This window comes from Oncorhynchus nerka, linkage group LG14, assembly GCF_034236695.1.
Source record: "Oncorhynchus nerka isolate Pitt River linkage group LG14, Oner_Uvic_2.0, whole genome shotgun sequence".
NCBI lineage: Eukaryota > Metazoa > Chordata > Actinopteri > Salmoniformes > Salmonidae > Oncorhynchus > Oncorhynchus nerka.
In genome coordinates this window covers 99,221,188-99,244,578 of record NC_088409.1, presented here as the reverse complement: position 1 = coordinate 99,244,578, position 23,391 = coordinate 99,221,188, and the positions used below count along the sequence as shown (strand labels likewise).

General features: G+C 50.2%; 2 protein-coding genes across 2 annotated transcripts in view; both read left to right on the top strand.

Annotated features, from left to right (window-relative positions):
* Window positions 1–630: 630 nt before the first annotated feature.
* On the top strand, window positions 631–1,386 carry LOC115123781 (keratin-associated protein 4-6-like). The gene is made up of 3 exons (XM_065027241.1): window positions 631–652; window positions 852–957; window positions 1,189–1,386. Exons 1-3 carry the CDS (start codon window positions 631–633, stop codon window positions 1,310–1,312), a joined length of 252 nt encoding a protein of 83 aa, XP_064883313.1. The 3' UTR covers window positions 1,313–1,386.
* A 2,082-nt stretch (window positions 1,387–3,468) lies between these two features.
* The window catches only part of LOC115126228 (galectin-6-like), a 24,912-nt gene continuing 4,989 nt past the window's right edge, over window positions 3,469–23,391 (top strand). The window contains exons 1-9 of the mRNA XM_065000607.1: window positions 3,469–3,597; window positions 4,540–4,628; window positions 14,681–14,885; window positions 15,321–15,434; window positions 19,668–19,781; window positions 20,173–20,214; window positions 20,308–20,352; window positions 21,331–21,387; window positions 21,498–21,586. Of these exons, the coding sequence (XP_064856679.1) occupies window positions 3,556–3,597; window positions 4,540–4,628; window positions 14,681–14,885; window positions 15,321–15,434; window positions 19,668–19,781; window positions 20,173–20,214; window positions 20,308–20,352; window positions 21,331–21,387; window positions 21,498–21,586 (797 nt within the window). The 5' untranslated portion in view covers window positions 3,469–3,555. The remainder of the gene's footprint in view (window positions 3,598–4,539; window positions 4,629–14,680; window positions 14,886–15,320; window positions 15,435–19,667; window positions 19,782–20,172; window positions 20,215–20,307; window positions 20,353–21,330; window positions 21,388–21,497; window positions 21,587–23,391) is intronic.

Sequence of the window (23,391 nt, the reverse complement as noted above, 5' to 3'; positions counted from 1 at the left end):
TGTCACCGGACATTCTGGACTGGGTACTGTCACCGGACGCTCTGGACTGGGTACTGTCACCGGACGCTCTGGACTGGGTACTGTAGCCGGACGCTCTGGACTGGGTACTGTCACCGGACGCTCTGGACTGGGTACTGTCACCGGACGCTCTGGACTGGGTACTGTCACCGGACATTCTGGACTGGGTACTGTCACCGGACGCTCTGGACTGGGTACTGTCACCGGACATTCTGGACTGGGTACTGTTGCCGGACGCTCTGGACTGGGTACTGTCGCCAGACACTCTGGACTGGGTACTGTCACCGGACGCTCTAGACTGGGTACTGTCGCCGGACGCTCTGGACTGGGTACTGTCGACGGACGCTCTGGACTGGGTACTGTCGACGGACGCTCTGGACTGCCGAGGCGCACTATAGGCCTGGTGCGTGGTGCCGGCACTGGTGGTGTCGGCACTGGTGGTACCGGGCTGGGGACACGCACCTCAGGGTGAGTGCGGGGAGGAGGAACAGGATACACTGGACCGTGAAGACGCGTTGGAGATCTAGAACATAGAGCTGGCTCAATACGTCCTGGCTGGATGCTCATTCTAACCTGGCAAATGCGAGGAGCTGGAATAGAGCACACCAGGCTATGAATGCGAACTGGAGACACCGTGCGCATCTCTGCATAACACGGTGCCTGACCAGTTACACGCTCCCCACGGTAAGTTGGCTCAGGTGTCCTACCTGACTCAGCCAATCTCCTTGTGTGCCCCCCCTAAAAATCTTGGGGCTGCCCCTCTGGCTTCCGTGCTAGTTGTGTACCTTCATATCTTCGCTGTATCGCCGTTCCGTTCCGCTAACTAAGGTCAGGGCGTGACAGTTGTAGACTAGACTGTTGTAGACCAAACTGTTGTAGACCAAACTGTTGTAGACCAAACTGTTGTAGACCAGACTGTTGTAGACCAAACTGTTGTAGACCAGACTGATGTAGACTAGACTGGTGTAGACCAAACTGGTGTAGACCAAACTGATGTAGACCAAACTGTTGTAGACCAAACTGATGTAGACCAAACTGATGTAGACATCCATACTGTTGTACAGCAGACTGTTGTAGACCAGATTGTTGTAGACCAAACTGAGGTAGACCAAACTGATGTAGACCTCCATACTGTTGTACAGCAGACTGTTGTACACCAGACTGATATAGACCTCCTGACTGTTGTCGACCAGACTGTTGTAGACCAGACTGGTATAGACCTCCAGACTGTTGTAGACCATACTGTTGTAGACCAGACTGTTGTAGACCTCCATACTGTTGTCGACCAGACTGATGTAGACCAGACTGTTGTAGACCAGACTGGTATAGACCTCCAGACTGTTGTAGACCATACTGTTGTAGACCAGACTGTTGTAGACCTCCAGACTGTTGTAGACCAGACTGTTTTAGACCATACTGTTGTAGACCAGAATGATGTAGACCTCCATACTGTTGTACACCAGAATGATGTAGACCTCCCGACTGTTGTCGACCAGACTGATGTAGACCAAACTGATGTAGACCTCCATACTGTTGTCGACCAGAATGATGTAGACCTCCCGACTGTTGTAGACCAAACTGATGTAGACCTCCATACTGTTGTACACCAGAATGATGTAGACCTCCATACTGTTGTCGACCAGAATGATGTAGACCTCCATACTGTTGTCGACCAGACTGATGTAGACCAAACTGTTGTCGACCAGACTGATGTAGACCAAACTGTTGTAGACCTCCCGACTGTTGTCGACCAGAATGATGTAGACCTCCATACTGTTGTAGACCTCCCGACTGTTGTTGACCAGACTGATGTAGACCAAACTGTTGTCGACCAGACTGATGTAGACCAAACTGTTGTAGACCTCCCGACTGTTGTCGACCAGACTGATGTAGACCTAACTGATGTAGACCTCCATACTGTTGTAGACCTCCCGACTGTTGTCGACCAGACTGATGTAGACCAAACTGTTGTCGACCAGACTGATGTAGACCAAACTGATGTAGACCTCCATACTGTTGTAGACCAGACTGATGTAGACCTAACTGATGTAGACCTCCATACTGTTGTAGACCAGACTGATGTAGACCTAACTGATGTAGGCCAGACTGATGTAGACCAGACTGTTGTAGACCAGACTGATGTAGACCAAACTGTTGTAGACCTCCATACTGTTGTAGACCAGACTGATGTAGACCAAACTGTTGTAGACCTCCATACTGTTGTAGACCAGACTGTTGTAGACCATACTGTTGTAGACCAGACTGTTGTAGACCTCCATACTGTTGTACAGCAGACTGTTGTAGACCAGACTGTTGTAGACCAGACTGTTGTAGACCAGACTGATGTAGACCTCCATACTGTTGTAGACCAGACTGTTGTAGACCAGACTGTTGTAGACCAAACTGATGTAGACCAGACTGGTATAGACCTCCAGACTGGTATAGACCTCCCGACTGTTGTAGATCAGACTGGTATAGACCTCCATACTGTTGTAGACCCCCAGACTGATGTAAACCTCCATACTGTTGTCGACCAGACTGTTGTCGACCAGACTGGTATAGACCTCCATACTGTTGTAGACCAAACTGAAGTAGACCACCCGACTGTTGTCGACCAGACTGGTATAGACCTCCATACTGTTGTCGACCAGACTGTCTACAGAAAGCAAACAACTCCTTTGGTACACAACCGTCTCTTATCTACCATGTACTATCATTCAAATGTGTGTACACAGTTTGTTAACACACACACACACACACACACACACACACACACACACACACACACACACACACCGTTCACCTTACACACACACAAACACACACACACCGTTCACCTTACACACACACACACACACACACACACACACACACACACACACACACACACACACACCGTTCACCTTACACACACACACACACACACACACACACACACCGTTCACCTTACACACACACACACACACACACACACACACACACACACACACACACACACACACACACACACACACACACACACACACACACACCGTTCACCTTACACACACACACACACACACACACACACACACACACCGTTCACCTTACACACACACACACACACACACACACACACACACACACACACACACACCGTTCACCTTACACACACACACACACACACACACCGTTCACCTTACACACACACACACACACACACACACACACACCGTTCACCTTACACACACACACCATCTTTTGTCCGACTGGACCACTCCTCCTGTCCTGTGATAAGGTTGGGAAAACAATGTGAAACTGATAACACTTAGCCTGGTTTCTGGTTCCTGGCCAACATCATTAGTCAAGTAGCCTGCCCTAACTGGCCCTACCCTAATCTGGCCCTTCTCTGGCCTGACTCTCCCCTGGCTCCTCGCCCCTCCCATGGTTCTAAGTCTCTATAAGACCAGCCGTCCAGCAGCGACCGTTTCCTGCTCTCTCTGACTCGCCTCTCCTCCGTCTCTCCGTCCGTCTGTGGATCTCTGAGCGACAGCCATCATGTTCGTTGCGCCACCTGGCTATCAGCCCGTCTACAACCCTGTGAGTAGCACGTCTCCTTGTCTAGTGTATACAGATATCATAGATATTGTCTGGATCTACCGTTCTTCAGGGTTGGGATCAATTCAATTTCAATTCCAGTCAATTCAGGAGGTACACTGAAATTCCAATTTCAATTATCTTTCTGAATTAACTGAAGCCCAGCCATTGGCTGTCTCTATGTACCTACAATCTTCATTTACTTCCTTCTCAAACTTTTACTCTACCTACTTAAAAAAGTTCCCAGACTGCCTTGCATCTCTACTTGTGTATAGTTGTAGAACAGTTATTATTTCCCAGACTGCCTTGCATCTATAATTGTGTATAGTTGTTAAATGGTTATTATTTCCCAGAGTGCCTTGCATCTCTACTTGTGTATAGTTGTAAAACAGTTATTATTTCCCAGAGTGCCTTGCATCTATAATTGTGTATAGTTGTTAAATGGTTATTATTTCCCAGACTGCCTTGCATCTCTACTTGTGTATAGTTGTTAAATGGTTATTATTTCCCAGAGTGCCTTGCATCTCTACTTGTGTATAGTTGTTAAATGGTTATTATTTCCCAGAGTGCCTTGCATCTATAATTGTGTATAGTTGTTAAATGGTTATTATTTCCCAGAGTGCCTTGCATCTATAATTGTGTATAGTTGTTAAACGGTTATTATTTCCCAGAGTGCCTTGCATCTCTACTTGTGTATAGTTGTTAAATGGTTATTATTTCCCAGAGTGCCTTGCATCTATAATTGTGTATAGTTGTTAAATGGTTATTATTTCCCAGAGTGCCTTGCATCTATAATTGTGTATAGTTGTTAAATGGTTATTATTTCCCAGAGTGCCTTGCATCTCTACTTGTGTATAGTTTTTAAATGGTTATTATTTCCCAGAGTGCCTTGCATCTCTACTTGTGTATATTTGTTTAACGATTATTACTGTGTGTTGTGTGCAGAGTATCCCCTATGTGGGGCCGATCTACGGCGGGCTGAGATCAGGGATGTCTGTTTACATCCAGGGAGTCATCCCTCACGAGATCACCAGGTGAGAAACACACAGCCTCTGAGGATTGGAGGTATGCTACACGTTATCAGACTGTAGGTGCTAATAGGTGCTACACGTTATCAGACTGTAGGTGCTAATAGGTGCTAATAGGTGCTACACATGATCAGACTGTAGGTGCTAATAGGTGCTAATAGGTGCTAATAGGTGCTACACGTTATCAGACTGTAGGTGCTAATAGGTGCTAATAGGTGCTAATAGGTGCTACACGTTATCAGACTGTAGGTGCTAATAGGTGCTAAACGTTATCAGACTGTAGGTGCTAATAGGTGCTACACGTTATCAGACTGTAGGTGCTAATAGGTGCTAATAGGTGCTACACGTTAGCAGACTGTAGGTGCTAATAGGTGCTAATAGGTGCTACACGTTATCAGACTGTAGGTGCTAATACTAATAGGTGCTAATAGGTGCTACACATTCTCAGACTGTAGGTGCTAATAGGTGCTAATAGGTGCTAATAGGTGCTACACGTTATCAGACTAATAGGTGCTAATAGGTGCTAATAGGTGCTACACGTTATCAGACTGTACGTGCTAATAGGTGCTAATAGGTGCTAATAGGTGCTAATAGGTGCTACACGTTATCAGACTGTACGTGCTAATAGGTGCTAATAGGTGCTAATAGGTGCTAATAGGTGCTAATAGGTGCTACACGTTATCAGACTGTACGTGCTAATACGTGCTAATAGGTGCTAATAGGTGCTAATAGGTGCTAATAGGTGCTACACGTTATCAGACTAATAGGTGCTAATAGGTGCTAATAGGTGCTACACGTTATCAGACTGTAGGTGCTAATAGGTGCTAATAGGTGCTAATAGGTGCTAATAGGTGCTACACGTTATCAGACTGTAACTTTTGGGCGACAACAACATTTACACATTCTTCATTTGTATCAACGACGATGTGCTAAATTATATTGGTCTTGGACTTATTGTTTTATATGAAATTTTTGTATTTTATGAATGACATAAAAAAGACCTAGTATGGAATCAATGCCTGGTGGGTTGAGGATTCCAAAACAACCAGGTGATCTTGGAGAGGAATATTCCACACACACTGACCACTAATAGGTGCTGATGGCGAAATCCAAGTCCAGGCACTTCATGTGGGGTTGAAAGTTAAAGATATTTTAATGTGTGGGCTAAGTCACAAATAAAATGCTCGAGATCATACCAGCTAACGACTTCATTAGGGTGTCGGATGCAAATGTGATGGAGAAACAATCATATAGCCTTGACCAACCTGTGTCAGGTAATCACAGGTAATCTTATAGCCCTGACACACCTGTGTCACATGATCACAGGTAATTATATAGCCCTGACACACCTATGTCACATGATCACAGGTAATTATATAGCCTTGACCAACCTGTGTCAGGTAATCACAGGTACTTATATAGCTTTGACACACCTGTGTCACATGATCACAGGTAATTATATAGCTTTGACACACCTGTGTCACAAGATCACAGGGTATTATATAGCCTTGACACACCTGTGTCACATGATCACAGATCATCATATAGCCTTGACACACCTGTGTCACATGATCACAGGGTATTATATAGCCTTGACACACCTGTGTCACAAGATCACAGGGTATTATATAGCCTTGACACACCTGTGTCACAAGATCACAGGGTATTATATAGCCCTGACACACCTGTGTCACATGATCACAGATCATCATATAGCCTTGACACACCTGTGTCACATGATCACAGGGTATTATATAGCCCTGACACACCTGTGTCACATGATCACAGATCATCATATAGCCTTGACACACCTGTGTCACATGATCACAGGGTATTATATAGCCTTGACACACCTGTGTCACAAGATCACAGGGTATTATATAGCCCTGACACACCTGTGTCACAAGATCGCAGATCATCATATAGCCTTGACACACCTGTGTCACATGATCACAGGGTATTATATAGCCCTGACACACCTGTGTCACATGATCACAGATCATCATATAGCCTTGACACACCTGTGTCACATGATCACAGGGTATTATATAGCCTTGACACACCTGTGTCACAAGATCACAGGGTATTATATAGCCCTGACACACCTGTGTCACAAGATCGCAGATCATCATATAGCCTTGACACACCTGTGTCACATGATCACAGATCATCATATAGCCTTGACACACCTGTGTCACATGATCACAGGGTATTATATAGCCTTGACACACCTGTGTCACAAGATCACAGATCATCATATAGCCTTGACACACCTGTGTCACAAGATCGCAGATCATCATATAGCCTTGACACACCTGTGTCACATGATCACAGATCATCATATAGCCTTGACACACCTGTGTCACATGATCACAGATCATCATATAGCCTTGACACACCTGTGTCACATGATCACAGGGTATTATATAGCCTTGACACACCTGTGTCACAAGATCTCAGGGTATTATATAGCCTTGACACACCTGTGTCACATGATCACAGATCATCATATAGCCTTGACACACCTGTGTCACATGATCGCAGGGTATTATATAGCCTTGACACACCTGTGTCACAAGATCACAGGTAATTATATAGCCCTGACACACCTGTGTCACATGATCACAGGGTATTATATAGCCTTGACACACCTGTGTCACATGATCACAGGGTATTATATAGCCTTGACACACCTGTGTCACAAGATCACAGGTAATTATATAGCCCTGACACACCTGTGTCACATGATCACAGGGTATTATATAGCCCTGACACACCTGTGTCACATGATCACAGGGTATTATATAGCCTTGACACACCTGTGTCACATGATCACAGGGTATTATATAGCCCTGACACACCTGTGTCACATGATCACAGGGTATTATATAGCCCTGACACACCTGTGTCACATGATCACAGATCATCATATAGCCTTGACACACCTGTGTCACATGATCACAGGGTATTATATAGCCTTGACACACCTGTGTCACAAGATCACAGGGTATTATATAGCCCTGACACACCTGTGTCACAAGATCGCAGATCATCATATAGCCTTGACACACCTGTGTCACATGATCACAGATCATCATATAGCCTTGACACACCTGTGTCACATGATCACAGATCATCATATAGCCTTGACACACCTGTGTCACATGATCACAGGGTATTATATAGCCTTGACACACCTGTGTCACATGATCACAGGGTATTATATAGCCTTGACACACCTGTGTCACATGATCACAGGGTATTATATAGCCCTGACACACCTGTGTCACATGATCACAGGGTATTATATAGCCTTGACACACCTGTGTCACATGATCACAGGGTATTATTATAGCCCTGACACACCTGTGTCACATGATCACAGGGTATTATATAGCCTTGACACACCTGTGTCACAAGATCACAGGTAATCATATAGCCCTGACACACCTGTGTCACATGATCACAGGGTATTATATAGCCTTGACACACCTGTGTCACATGATCACAGGTAATCGTATAGCCCTGACACACCTGTGTCACAAGATCACAGGTAATCATATAGCCCTGACACACCTGTGTCACAAGATCACAGGTAATCATATAGCCTTGACACACCTGTGTCACATGACCACAGGTAATTATATAGCCTTGACACACCTGTGTCACATGACCACAGGTAATTATATAGCCTTGACACACCTGTGTCACATGACCACAGGTAATTATATAGCCTTGACAGACCGGTGTCAGTTGATCACAGGTATTTATATATCCTTGACACACCTGTAAATTGTGTTGTGCCATTCATCTGCCGCTATCACTTCATGTTTCAGCATGATATTGCACGGCTCCATGTCGCAAGGTTCTGTACTCAATTCCTGGAAGCTGAAAATGTCTCAGTTCTTCCATGGCCTGCATACTCACCAGACATGTCGCTCGTTGAGCATGTTTGGGATGCTCTGGATCGACGTTAACGACAGCGTGTTCCAGTTCCCGCTAATATCCAACAACTTCTCACAGCCGTTGAAGAGGAGTGGGACAACATGCCACAGAACACAATCAACAGCCTGATCAACTTAATGCACAGGAGATGTGTCACGCTGCACGAGGCAAATGGTGGTCACACCAGAGACTGACTGGTATTCTGATCCACACCAGAAACTGACTGGTATTCTGATCCACACCAGAAACTGACTGGTATTCTGATCCACACCAGAAACTGACTGGTATTCTGATCCACACCAGAAACTGACTGGTATTCTGATCCACACCAGAAACTGACTGGTAACCGACTTTGCTTTTTAAGGTGTCTGTGACCAACAGATGTATATCTGTATTCCCAGTCATGTGAAATCCATAAATTAGGGCCTAATGAATTCAACTAATTTATTTAATTTAATGTCAATTTATTTCAATTGACTGCTTTCTTTACATAAACTGTAACTCAGTAAAATCGTTGAAATTATTACGTGTATCATTTTTTTGTTCAGTGTGGACGTAGTTTCGTTTATGATGACCATATGCTGCAGTATATCAAGTTATAATGACTAATGTATGTTGAAAGAACATTCTCTGCCTCAGCCTGCTGAACCTGTTAGAATAAGGAAGTTTATCCTTGTGCTATCAGAGAGAGAGAGAGGGCAAGGCAAAGGAACACACACACGTTTATCAGAAGCTCCCACCTCCTCGTCCTCTGTGTATTTGACTTGCCTTTCAGACCACAGTCGGTCATATCAGTTGGAACAGTTGTTGTTTTCTCTAAGAAGCACAATGTGACCTCCATAAGGCTCGGGGTGGTATATAATGGGGTCGTTCCACCTAAAGGCTCGGGGTGGTATATAATGGGGTCGTTCCACCTAAAGGCTCGGGGTGGTATATAATGGGGTCGTTCCACCTAAAGGCTCGGGGTGGTATATAATGGGGTCGTTCCACCTAAAGGCTCGGGGTGGTATATAATGGGGTCGTTCCACCAAAAGGCTCGGGGTGGTATATAATGGGGTCGTTCCACCTAAAGGCTCGGGGTGGTATATAATGGGGTCGTTCCACCAAAAGGCTCGGGGTGGTATATAATGGGGTCGTTCCACTAAAAGACTCGGGGTGGTATATAATGGGGTCGTTCCACTAAAATTACTCGGGGTGGCACATAATGGGGTCGTTCCACTAAAAGACTTGGGGTGGTATATAATGGGGTCCTTCCACCTAAAGGCTTGGGGTGGTATATAATGGGGTCGTTCCACCTAAAGGCTCGGGGTGGTATATAATGGGGTCGTTCCACCAAAAGGCTCGGGGTGGTATATAATGGGGTCGTTCCACTAAAAGACTCGGGGTGGTATATAATGGGGTCGTTCCACTAAAAGACTCGGGGTGGTACATAATGGGGTCGTTCCACTAAAAGACTTGCGGTGGTATATAATGGGGTCGTTCCACCTAAAGGCTCGGGGTGGTATATAATGGGGTCGTTCCACTAAAAGACTCGGGGTGGTATATAATGGGGTCGTTCCACTAAAAGACTCGGGGTGGTACATAATGGGGTCGTTCCATCTAAAGGCTCAGGGTGGTATATAATGGGGTCGTTCCACCTAAAGGCTCGGGGTGGTATATAATGGGGTTGTTCCACCAAAAGGCTCGGGGTGGTATATAATGGGGTCGTTCCACCTAAAGGCTCAGGGTGGTATATAATGGGGTCGTTCTACCAAAAGGCTCGGGGTGGTATATAATGGGGTCGTTCCACCTAAAGGCTCAGGGTGGTATATAATGGGGTCGTTCTACCAAAAAGCTTGGGGTGGTATATAATGGGGTCGTTACACCAAAAGGCTCAGGGTGGTATATAATGGGTCGTTCCACCTAAAGACTCGGGGTGGTATATAATGGGGTCGTTCCACCTAAAGGCTCAGGGTGGATATAATGGGGTGGTTCCACCTAAAGGTTCGGGGTGGTATATAATGGGGTCGTTCCACAAAAAAGGCTCAGGGTGGTATATAATGGGGTCGTTCCACCAAAAGGCTCAGGGTGGTATATAATGGGGTCGTTCCACTAAAAACGCTCAGGGTGTTATATAATGGGGTCGTTCCACTAAAAAGGCTCAGGGTGGTATATAATGGGTTCGTTCCACTAAAAAGGCTCGGGGTGGTATATAATGGGGTCGTTCCACTAAAAAGGCTCAGGGTGGTATATAATGGGGTCGTTCCACCTAAAGGCTCAGGGTGGTATATAATGGGGTCGTTCCACCTAAAGGCTCGGGGTGGTATATAATGGGGTCGTTCCACCAAAAGGCTTGGGGTGGTATATAATGGGTTCGTTCATTTACATTACATTACATTTAAGTCATTTAGCAGACGCTCTTATCCAGAGCGACTTACAAATTGGTGCTTTCACCTTATGACATCCTAAAGGCTCGGGGTGGATTATAATGGGGTCGTTCCACCAAAAGGCTCGGGGTGGTATATAATGGGGTCGTTCCACCTAAAGGCTTGGGGTGGTATATAATGGGGTCGTTCCACCAAAAGGCTAGGGGTGGTATATAATGGGGTCGTTCCACTAAAAAGGCTCAGGGTGGTATATAATGGGGTCGTTCCACCAAAAGGCTTGGGGTGGTATATAATGGGGTCGTTCCACCTAAAGACTCGGGGTGGTATATAATGGGTTCGTTCCACCTAAAGGCTCGGGGTGGAATATAATGGGGTCGTTCCACCAAAAGGCTCGGGGTGGTATATAATGGGGTCGTTCCACCTAAAGGCTTGGGGTGGTATATAATGGGGTCGTTCCACCAAAAGGCTTGGGGTGGTATATAATGGGGTCGTTCCACTAAAAAGGCTCAGGGTGGTATATAATGGGGTCGTTCCACCAAAAGGCTTGGGGTGGTATATAATGGGGTCGTTCCACCTAAAGACTCGGGGTGGTATATAATGGGTTCGTTCCACCTAAAGGCTCGGGGTGGAATATAATGGGGTCGTTCCACCAAAAGGCTCGGGGTGGTATATAATGGGGTTGTTCCACCTAAAGGCTCGGGGTGGTATATAATGGGGTCGTTCTACCTAAAGGCTCGGGGTGGTATATAATGGGATCGTTCCACCAAAAGGCTCGGGGTGGTATATAATGGGGTCGTTCCACCTAAAGGCTCAGGGTGGATATAATGGGGTGGTTCCACCTAAAGGTTCGGGGTGGTATATAATGGGGTCGTTCCACAAAAAAGGCTCAGGGTGGTATATAATGGGGTCGTTCCACCAAAAGGCTCAGGGTGGTATATAATGGGGTCGTTCCACTAAAAACGCTCAGGGTGGTATATAATGGGGTCGTTCCACTAAAAAGGCTCAGGGTGGTATATAATGGGTTTTTTCCACTAAAAAGGCTCGGGGTGGTATATAATGGGGTCGTTCCACTAAAAAGGCTCAGGGTGGTATATAATGGGGTCGTTCCACCAAAAGGCTTGGGGTGGTATATAATGGGGTCGTTCCACTAAAAAGGCTCAGGGTGGTATATAATGGGGTCGTTCCACTAAAAAGGCTCAGGGTGGTATATAATGGGGTCGTTCCACCAAAAGGCTCTGGGTGGTATATAATGGGGTCGTTCCACCTAAAGGCTCAGGGTGGTATATAATGGGGTCGTTCCACCTAAAGGCTCAGGGTGGTATATAATGGGGTCGTTCCACCAAAAGGCTTGGGGTGGTATATAATGGGTTCGTTAATTTACATTACATTACATTTAAGTCATTTAGCAGACGCTCTTATCCAGAGCGACTTACAAATTGGTGCTTTCACCTTATGACATCCTAAAGGCTCGGGGTGGATTATAATGGGGTCGTTCCACCAAAAGGCTCGGGGTGGTATATAATGGGGTCATTCCACCAAAAGGCTCGGGGTGGTATATAATGGGGTCGTTCCACCTAAAGACTCGGGGTGGTATATAATGGGTTCGTTCCACCTAAAGGCTCGGGGTGGAATATAATGGGATCGTTCCACCAAAAGGCTCGGGGTGGTATATAATGGGGTCGTTCCACCAAAAGGTGGAACCCTGCTCGCCTCCCTACCACTGAGGAAGTACAGTTCCCGCGCAGCCCAGTCAAAACTGTTCGCTGCTCTGGCCCCCCAATGGTGGAACAAACTCCCTCACGACGCCAGGACAGGGGAGTCAATCACCACCTTCCGGAGACACCTGAAACCCCACCTCTTTCAGGAATACCTAGGATAGGATAAAGTAATCCTTCTCACCCCCCCTTAAAAGATTTAGATGCACTATTGTAAAGTGGCTGTTCCACTGGATGTCTTAAGGTGAACGCACCATTTGTAAGTCGCTCTGGATAAGAGCGTCTGCTAAATGACTTAAATGTAAATGTAAATAATGGGGTCGTTCCACTAAAACACTCGGGGTGGTATATAATGGGGTCGTTCCACCAAAAGGCTCAGGGTGGAATATAATGGGGTCGTTCCACCAAAAGGTTAGGGGTGGTATCTAATGGGGTCGTTCCACCTAAAGGCTCGGGGTGGTATATAATGGGGTCATTCCACCTAAAGGCTCGGGGTGGTATATAATGGGGTCGTTCCACCAAAAGGCTCGGGGTGGTATATAATGGGGTCGTTCCACCAAAAGGCTTGGGGTGGTATATAATGGGGTCGTTCCACTAAAAAGGCTCAGGGTGGTATATAATGGGGTCGTTCCACCAAAAGGTGGAACCCTGCTCGCCTCCCTACCACTGAGGAAGTACAGTTCCCGCGCAGCCCAGTCAAAACTGTTCGCTGCTCTGGCCCCCCAATGGTGGAACAAACTCCCTCACGACGCCAGGACAGCGGAGTCAATCACCACCTTCCGGAGACACCTGAAACCCCACCTCTTTCAGGAATACCTAGGATAGGATAAAGTAATCCTTCTCACCCCCTTAAAAGATTTAGATGCACTATTGTAAAGTGGCTGTTCCACTGGATGTCTTAAGGTGAACGCACCATTTGTAAGTCGCTCTGGATAAGAGCGTCTGCTAAATGACTTAAATGTAAATGTAAATAATGGGGTCGTTCCACTAAAACACTCGGGGTGGTATATAATGGGGTCGTTCCACTAAAACACTCGGGGTGGTATATAATGGGGTCGTTCCACCAAAAGGCTCAGGGTGGAATATAATGGGGTCGTTCCACCAAAAGGCTAGGGGTGGTATCTAATGGGGTCGTTCCACCTAAAGGCTCGGGGTGGTATATAATGGGGTCATTCCACCTAAAGGCTCGGGGTGGTATATAATGGGGTCGTTCCACCAAAAGGCTTGGGGTGGTAAATAATGGGGTCGTTCCACCAAAAGGCTCGGGGTGGTATATAATGGGGTCGTTCCACCAAAAGGCTCGGGGTGGTATCTAATAGGGTCGTTCCACCAAAAGGCTCGGGGTGGTATATAATGGGGTCGTTCCACCTAAAGGCTCGGGGTTGTATATAATGGGGTCGTGTTAGCTGTGTTATCTGTGTTCTGTGTTGCCTGTGTTAGCAGTGTTAGCCGTGTTACCAGTGTTAGCAGTGTTAGCCGTGTTACCAGTGTTAGCAGTGTTAGCCGTGTTACCAGTGTTAGCTGTGTTATCTGTGTTCTGTGTTACCAGTGTTAGCTGTGTTACCAGTGTTAGCCGTGTTACCAGTGTTAGCTGTGTTATCTGTGTTCTGTGTTGCCTGTGTTACCTGTGTTACCTGTGTTACCAGTGTTAGCTGTGTTACCAGTGTTAGCTGTGTTGCCTGTGTTACCAGTGTTAGCTGTGTTACCAGTGTTAGCTGTGTTACCAGTGTTAGCTGTGTTGCCTGTGTTACCAGTGTTGCCTGTGTTACCAGTGTTAGCTGTGTTGCCTGTGTTACCAGTGTTAGCTGTGCTACCAGTGTTAGCTGTGTTGCCTGTGTTACCAGTGTTAGCTGTGTTGCCTGTGTTACCAGTGTTAGCTGTGTTGCCTGTGTTACCAGTGTTAGCTGAGTTGCCTGTGTTACCAGTGTTAGCTGTGTTACCAGTGTTAGCTGTGTTGCCTGTGTTACCAGTGTTAGCTGTGTTGCCTGTGTACGATCTGTTCATTCTATGTCCTCTCTAACACCCCCTCTAGGTTTAACATTAACCTGCAGTGTGGTGAATTTGAGGGCAGTGATATCGGCTTTCACTTCAACCCTCGTTTCGACGGATGGGACAAGGTGGTGTTCAACAGCTGCCAGGAAGGGCAATGGGGTTCAGAGGAGAAGACCCACCACATGCCTTTTAGCAAGGGAGATGCCTTCGAGATGGTTATCATCATTAACCAGGAGGGTTACCAGGTCAGATATAGAGATACTATATACAGTGGGGCAAAAAAAGTATTTAGTCAGCCACCAATTGTGCAAGTTCTCCCACTTAAAAAGATGAGAGAGGCCTGTAATTTTCATCATAGGTACACTTCAACTATGACAGACAAAATGAGAAGAAAAATCCAGAAAATCACATTGTAGGATTTTTTATGAATTTATTTGCAAATTATGGTGGAAAATAAGTATTTGGTCACCTACAAACAAGCAAGATTTCTGGCTCTCACAGACCTGTGAGAGGCTCCTCTGTCCTCCACTCATTACCTGTATTAATGTATTAATGGCACCTGTTTGAACTTGTTATCAGTATAAAAGACACCTGTCATGGCCCAACGACCTGTTGAGTTGGGTTAGGGTTAGACCACAGTTGTGTATGGTCAGATGAGCTGATGTGTTTTTCTGTCGTAGGTGACAGTGAACGGGCGAGACTTTCACATGTTCAAGCATCGTATTCCAGTCGAGAGAGTCAACGCCCTGCAGATAGGGGGCGACGTTTCCATCCAGACCATCAACGTCATCGGGGTGAGGCTGGGGCAGGGGTGTAGGGGCAGGGGGTAGGGGCAGGGGGTAGGGGCAGGGGGGGTAGGGGCAGGGTGTAGGGTAGGGTGTAGGGGCACGGTGTAGTGGTAGGGGCAGGGTGTAGTGGTAGGGGCAGGGGGTAGGGGCAGGGGGTAGGGGCAGGGGGTAGGGTAGGGGGTAGGGGAAGGGGGTAGGGGCAGGGGGTAATGGCAGGGTGTAGGGGCAGGGGATAGGGGCAGGGTGTAGGGGCAGGGGATAGGGGCAGGGGGATAGGGGCAGGGTGTAGGGGCAGGGTGTAGGGGCAGGGTGTAGGGGCAGGGTGATAGGGGCAGGGTGTAGGGGCAGGGGATAGGGGCAGGGTGTAGGGGCAGGGTGATAGGGGCAGGGTGTAGGGGCAGGGTGTAGGGGCAGGGGGATAGGGGCAGGGTGTAGGGCAGGGTGTAGGGACAGGGGGATAGGGGCAGGGGGATAGGGGCAGGGGGATAGGGGCAGGGTGTAGGGGCAGGGGATAGGGGCAGGGTGTAGGGGCAGGGTGATAGGGGCAGGGTGTAGGGGCAGGGGGATAGGGGCAGGGGGTTAGTGGCAGGGTGTAGGGGCAGGGGGATAGGGGCAGGGGATAGGGGCAGGGTGTAGGGGCAGGGGGATAGGGGCAGGGGATAGGGGCAGGGTGTAGGGGCAGGGTGATAGGGGCAGGGTGTAGGGGCAGGGGGATAGGGGCAGGGTGTAGGGGCAGGGTGTAGGGGCAGGGGATAGGGGCAGGGTGTAGGGGCAGGGGATAGGGGCAGGGTGTAGGGGCAGGGGGATAGGGGCAGGGTGTAGGGGCAGGGTGTAGGGGCAGGGGATAGGGGCAGGGTGTAGGGGCAGGGTGTAGGGGCAGGGTGTAGGGGGATAGGGGCAGGGGGATAGGGGCAGGGGATAGGGGCAGGGTGTAGGGGGATAGGGGCAGGGGATAGGGGCAGGGGGATAGGGGCAGGGTGTAGGGGGATAGGGGCAGGGGGATAGGGGCAGGGGGATAGGGGCAGGGTGTAGGGGGATAGGGGCAGGGTGTAGGGGGATAGGGCAGGGGGATAGGGGGCAGGGTGTAGGGGGATAGGGGCAGGGGGATAGGGGCAGGGTGTAGGGGGATAGGGGCAGGGTGTAGGGGGATAGGGGCAGGGGATAGGGGCAGGGGGATAGGGGCAGGGTTTAGGGGGATAGGGGCAGGGGATAGGGGCAGGGGATAGGGGCAGGGTGTAGGGGGATAGGGGCAGGGGGATAGGGGCAGGGTGTAGGGGGGATAGGGGCAGGGTGTAGGGGCAGGGTGTAGGGGCAGGGGGATAGGGGCAGGGTGTAGGGGATAGGGGCAGGGTGTAGGGGCAGGGGATAGGGGCAGGGGGATAGGGGCAGGGTGTAGGGGCAGGGTGTAGGGGCAGGGGATAGGGGCAGGGTGTAGGGGCAGGGGGATAGGGGCAGGGGGATAGGGGCAGTGTGTAGGGGCAGGGTGTAGGGGCAGGGGATAGGGGCAGGGTGTAGGGGCAGGGGGATAGGGGCAGGGGATAGGGGCAGGGTGTAGGGATAGGGGCAGGGTGTAGGGGCAGGGGGATAGGGGCAGGGGGATAAGGGCAGGGTGTAGGGGCAGGGGGATAGGGGCAGGGTGTAGGGGCAGGGGGATAGGGGCAGGGGATAGGGGCAGGGTGTAGGGGCAGGGGATAGGGGCAGGGGATAGGGGCAGGGTGTAGGGGCAGGGGGTAGGGGCAGGGTGTAGGGGCAGGGGGATAGGGGCAGGGTGTAGGGGCAGGGGATAGGGGCAGGGTGTAGGGGCAGGGTGTAGGGGCAGGGTGTAGGGGCAGGGTGTAGGGGCAGGGGATAGGGGCAGGGGGATAGGGGCAGGGTGTAGGGGCAGGGGGATAGGGGCAGGGTGTAGGGGCAGGGGGATAGGGGCAGGGGGATAGGGGCAGGGTGTAGGGGCAGGGTGTAGGGGCAGGGGGATAGGGGCAGGGTGTAGGGGCAGGGGATAGGGGCAGGGGGATAGGGGCAGGGTGTAGGGGCAGGGGGATAGGGGCAGGGGGATAGGGGCATAGGGGCAGGGGGATAGGGGCAGGGTGTAGGGGCAGGGGGATAGGGGCAGGGGGATAGGGGCAGGGTGTAGGGGCAGGGGGGTAGGGGCAGGTGGATAGGGGCAGGGGGATAGGGGCAGGGTGTAGGGGCAGGGGATAGGGGCAGGGGGATAGGGGCAGGGTGTAGGGGCAGGGGGATAGGGGCAGGGGATAGGGGCAGGGTGTAGGGGCAGGGGGTAGGGGCAGGGTGTAGGGGCAGGGTGTATGGGGCAGGGGGTAGGGGCAGGGTGTAGGGGCAGGGGGATAGGGGCAGGGGGTAGGGGCAGGGTGTAGGGGCAGGGGGATAGGGGCAGGGTGTAGGGGCAGGGGGGATAGGGGCAGGGTGTAGGGGCAGGGTGTAGGGGCAGGGTGTAGGGGCAGGGGGATAGGGGCAGGGTGTAGGGAAGGGGGTAGGGGCAGGGGGATAGGGGCAGGGGGATAGGGGCAGGGGATAGGGGCAGGGTATAGGGGCAGGGTGTAGGGGCAGGGTGTAGGGGCAGGGGATAGGGGCAGGGTGTAGGGGCAGGGGATAGGGGCAGGGTGTAGGGGGATAGGGGCAGGGGATAGGGGCAGGGTGTAGGGGGATAGGGGCAGGGGATAGGGGCAGGGTGTAGGGGGATAGGGGCAGGGTGTAGGGGGATAGGGGCAGGGGGACAGGGGCAGGGTGTAGGGGGATAGGGGCAGGGGATAGGGGCAGGGGGATAGGGGCAGGGTGTAGGGGGATAGGGGCAGGGGGATAGGGGCAGGGTGTAGGGGGATAGGGGCAGGGTGTAGGGGCAGGGTGTAGGGGCAGGGTGTAGGGCAGGGGGATAGGGGCAGGGTGTAGGGGCAGGGTGTAGGGGCAGGGGGATAGGGGCAGGGTGTAGGGGCAGGGTGTAGGGGCAGGGGGATAGGGGCAGGGGGATAGGGGCAGGGTGTAGGGGCAGGGTGTAGGGGCAGGGGGATAGGGGCAGGGTGTAGGGGCAGGGGGATAGGGGCAGGGGATAGGGGCAGGGTGTAGGGGCAGGGTGTAGGGGCAGGGGGATAGGGGCAGGGTGTAGGGGCAGGGGATAGGGGCAGGGTGTAGGGGCAGGGTGTAGGGGCAGGGGGATAGGGGCAGGGGATAGGGGCAGGGTGTAGGGGCAGGGGGATAGGGGCAGGGGATAGGGGCAGGGTGTAGGGGCAGGGGGTAGGGGCAGGGGGATAGGGGCAGGGGGATAGGGGCAGGGTGTAGGGGCAGGGGATAGGGGCAGGGGATAGGGGCAGGGTGTAGGGGCAGGGGATAGGGGCAGGGGATAGGGGCAGGGGGATAGGGGCAGGGTGTAGGGGCAGGGGGTAGGGGCAGGGTGTAGGGGCAGGGGGATAGGGGCAGGGGATAGGGGCAGGGGGATAGGGGCAGGGTGTAGGGGCAGGGGGATAGGGGCAGGGGGATAGGGGCAGGGTGTAGGGGCAGGGTGTAGGGGCAGGGGGATAGGGGCAGGGGGGTAGGGGCAGGGGGATAGGGGCAGGGTGTAGGGGCAGGGGGATAGGGGCAGGGGGATAGGGGCAGGGTGTAGGGGGATAGGGGCAGGGTGTAGGGGCAGGGTGTAGGGGCAGGGTGTAGGGGCAGGGGGATAGGGGCAGGGTGTAGGGGCAGGGTGTAGGGGCAGGGTGTAGGGGCAGGGGGATAGGGGCAGGGTGTAGGGGCAGGGTGTAGGGGCAGGGGGATAGGGGCAGGGGGATAGGGGCAGGGTGTAGGGGCAGGGTGTAGGGGCAGGGGATAGGGGCAGGGTGTAGGGGCAGGGGGTAGGGGCAGGGTGTAGGGGCAGGGTGTAGGGGCAGGGGGTAGGGGCAGGGTGTAGGGGCAGGGGGATAGGGGCAGGGGGTAGGGGCAGGGGATAGGGGCAGGGTGTAGGGGCAGGGTGTAGGGGCAGGGGGATAGGGGCAGGGGGGTAGGGGCAGGGGGATAGGGGCAGGGTGTAGGGGCAGGGCACCCATCCACCCACAGGTATAATATGAATATCATTGCTTTTTTCTTAAGTGCTCAATGTTTGGTGCTTTTGCATAACGGCACTCAAGTAGGAGGCAATAGATACCTAGGTGGAGTGGGAGTTGAGTATGGACTTGTTACACAACACATACACACACAAACACACACACATGGCAGAAAGGATGTAGCTGGAATAAGCTGTGTATTTTTCAGGGAGGAGGAGGAATGGGAGGTGGATATCCTACAGGAGGAATGGGAGGTGGATATCCTACAGGAGGAATGGGAGGTGGATATCCTACAGGAGGAATGGGAGGAGGCAACATGGCGGTATGTATCCATATTGATATGTATTGAACCCACTCTCCTGGCATTGTGTCATGATCTACCTACTAATCCATACAAGACCACTGGAGGGCTCAGCACTGAATACTGTGGGGTGACTGTACATAGCTATATATCCTCATGAATGTTATGGGGTGACTGTACATAGCTATATATCCTCATGAATGTTATGGGGTGACTGTAAATATCAATGTATCCTCATGAATGTTATGGGGTGACTGTAAATATCGATATATTCTCATGAATGTTATGGGGTGACTGTAAATATCGTTATATCCTCATGAATGTTATGGGGTGACTGTACATATCGTTATATCCTCATGAATGTTGTGTCACATATGTCATACACATTTGATATGTTTCCCACCATTAACAGGGAGGATATCCTGCTGGCGGATACCCAGGTGGTCAAATGGGGGTAAGTTGGTATCACACTTGGTTACGTTCATGTGTCTGTGTCATCAAATACCATCACATATATTTATACTGTATGTCTGTCAATGCTTATCAGGGCGGAGGATACCCACAGGGAGGAGGATACCCAGGTGACATGGGGGTAAGGACTGTCACCTGTGTGGTTGAGACAGTGAGAGGTGACGTGGGGGTAAGGACTGTCACCTGTGTGGTTGAGACAGTGACTATCACCTGTGTGGTTGAGACAGTGAGAGGTGATGTGGAGGGTCAGGACTGTCACCTGTGTGGTTGAGACAGTGAGAGGTGTGGGGGGGTAGGACTATCACCTGTGTGGTTGAGACAGTGAGAGGTGACGTTGGGGGTCAGGACTGTCACCTGTGTGATTGAGACAGTGTGTGTGTGTGTGTGTGATGTCTGTGTGTGTGTGTGTGTGTGTGTGTGTGTGTGTGTGTGTGTGTGTGTGTGTGTGTGTGTGTGTGATGTATGTGTGTGTGATGTCTGTGTGTGTGATGTCTGTGTGTGTGATGTCTGTGTGTGTGATGTCTGTGTGTGTGGTGTGTGTGTGTGTGTGTGTGTGATGCCTGTGTCTGTGTGTGTGTGTCTGTGTGTGTGTGTGTGTGATGTCTGTGTGTGTGTGATGTCTTTGTGTGTGATGTGTGTGTGTGTGTGTGTGTGTGTGTGTGTGTGTGTGTGTGTGTGTGTGTGTGTGTGTGTGTGTGTGTGTGTGTGTGTGTGTGTGTGTGTGATGTATGTGTGTGTGATGTCTGTGTGTGTGATGTCTGTGTGTGTGATGTCTGTGTGTGTGATGTCTGTGTGTGTGTGTGTGTGTGTGTGTGTGTGTGTGTGTGTGTGTGTGTGTGTGTGTGTGTGTGTGTGTGTGTGTGTGTGTGTGTGATGCCTGTGTCTGTGTGTGTGATGTCTGTGTGTGTGTGATGTCTTTTGTGTGTGTGTGTGTGATGTCTGTGTGTGTGTGTGTGTGTGTGTGTGTGTGTGTGTGTGTGTGTGTGTGTGTGTGTGTGTGTGTGTGTGTGTGTGTGTGTGTGTGTGTGTGTGTGTGATGCCTGTGTCTGTGTGTGTGATGTCTGTGTGTGTGTGTGATAACATCCCTGTTTGTGGTCAGGGATGCTATCCTGGTGGAAACCTGCCGGTCATGTGTGGACAGCCAATATACAACCCTGTAAGTAACATCTCTGTGAGTCAGGATAGATGTGTTTTGTCCTAAGTATACATACATACAGTATACACTACATGCTGTCAGTGAACTGACTCCTGTCCTATGTGTATCAGCCTGTTCCGTACTCCAGCATGATTCCAGGAGGGATGTCTCCGAAGAAGACCATCGTCATCAGAGGCATGGTGCCTCTAGGAGCTAACAGGTCTGTAGTACCCTAACCCCTATCTGAGGCATGGTGCCTCTAGGAGCTAACAGGTCTGTAGTACCCTAACCCCTATACCCTAACCCCTATACCCTAACCCCTATACCCTAACCCCTATCCCCTATCCCCTATACCCTAACCCCTATACCCTATCCCCTAACCCCTATGCCCTAACCCCTATCCCCTAACCCCTATCTGAGGCATGGTGCCTCTAGGAGCTAACAGGTCTGTAGTACCCTAACCCCTATGCCCTAACCCCTATCCCCTAACCCCTATCTGAGGCATGGTGCCTCTAGGAGCTAACAGGTCTGTAGTACCCTAACCCCTATGCCCTAACCCCTATGCCCTAACCCCTATCTGAGGCATGGTGCATCTAGAAGCTAACAGGTCTGTAGTACCCTAACCCCTATACCCTAAACCATATCTGAGGCATGATGCCTCTAGGAGCTAACAAGTCTGTAGTCCCCTAACCCCTATCCCTTATCCCCTAACCCCTATCCCCTAAGCCATCTGAGGCGCCCCAGAGACACAGCACGCAGAGCCGGCGCAGGATACCCTGGCTGGATGCCCACACTCGCATGGCACTTGCGGGGGCCTATAGCGCTCCGGGCTATGAGCGCTCCGGGCTATGAGCGCTCCGGGCTATGAGCGCGTACTGGCGACACCGTGCGCTTGACCGCATAACACGGTGCCTGACCAGTACGTCCGTCCCTGTCTGAGGACATCAGGAGATGACTTGTGAACTGGCCACTAGGGGGCAACAGTTTGTCTGCCTCTGATTCCAAAGGTCCTTCGATTTCAGGGGTAGAAAGTTGTTTTTATATATATTTTTGTTTTAACCAAACCTCTGATTCCAAATGTTGCATGTTCAAATCCAGCGATTAAATGTTGTTTTTGATTTTAAGCCTAAACCTCACCTTAACCATTCAGAGTTAATACCTTAACCATTCAGAGTTAATGCCTAACCTTAACGATTCAGAGTTAATGCCTAACCTTAACCATTCAGAGTTAATGTCTGACCTTAACCATTCAGAGTTAATGCCTAACCTTAACCATTCAGAGTTAATGCCTAACCTTAACCATTCAGAGTTAATGCCTAACCTTAACCATTCAGAGTTAATGCCTAACCTTAACCATTCAGAGTTAATGCCTGACCTTAACCATTCAGAGTTAATGCCTAACCTTAACCATTCAGAGTTAATGCCTAACCTTAACCATTCAGAGTTAATGCCTAACCTTAACCATTCAGAGTTAATGCCTGACCTTAACCATTCAGAGTTAATACCTCACCTTAACCATTCAGAGTTAATGCCTCACCTTAACCATTCAGAGTTCATGCCTAACCTTAACCATTCAGAGTTAATGCCTAACCTTAACCATTCAGAGTTAATGCCTGACCTTAACCATTCAGAGTTAATGCCTGACCTTAACCATTCAGAGTTAATGCCTGACCTTAACCATTCAGAGTTAATACCTCACCTTAACCATTCAGAGTTAATGCCTCACCTTAACCATTCAGAGTTCATGCCTAACCTTAACCATTCAGAGTTAATGCCTAACCTTAACCATTCAGAGTTAATGCCTGACCTTAACCATTCAGAGTTAATACCTCACCTTAACCATTCAGAGTTCATGCCTAACCTTAACCATTCAGAGTTAATGCCTAACCTTAACCATTCAGAGTTAATGCCTGACCTTAACCATCCAGAGTTAATGCCTGACCTTAACCATTCAGAGTTAATGCCTGACCTTAACCATTCAGAGTTAATCAGAGTTAATGCCTCACCTTAACCATTCAGAGTTAA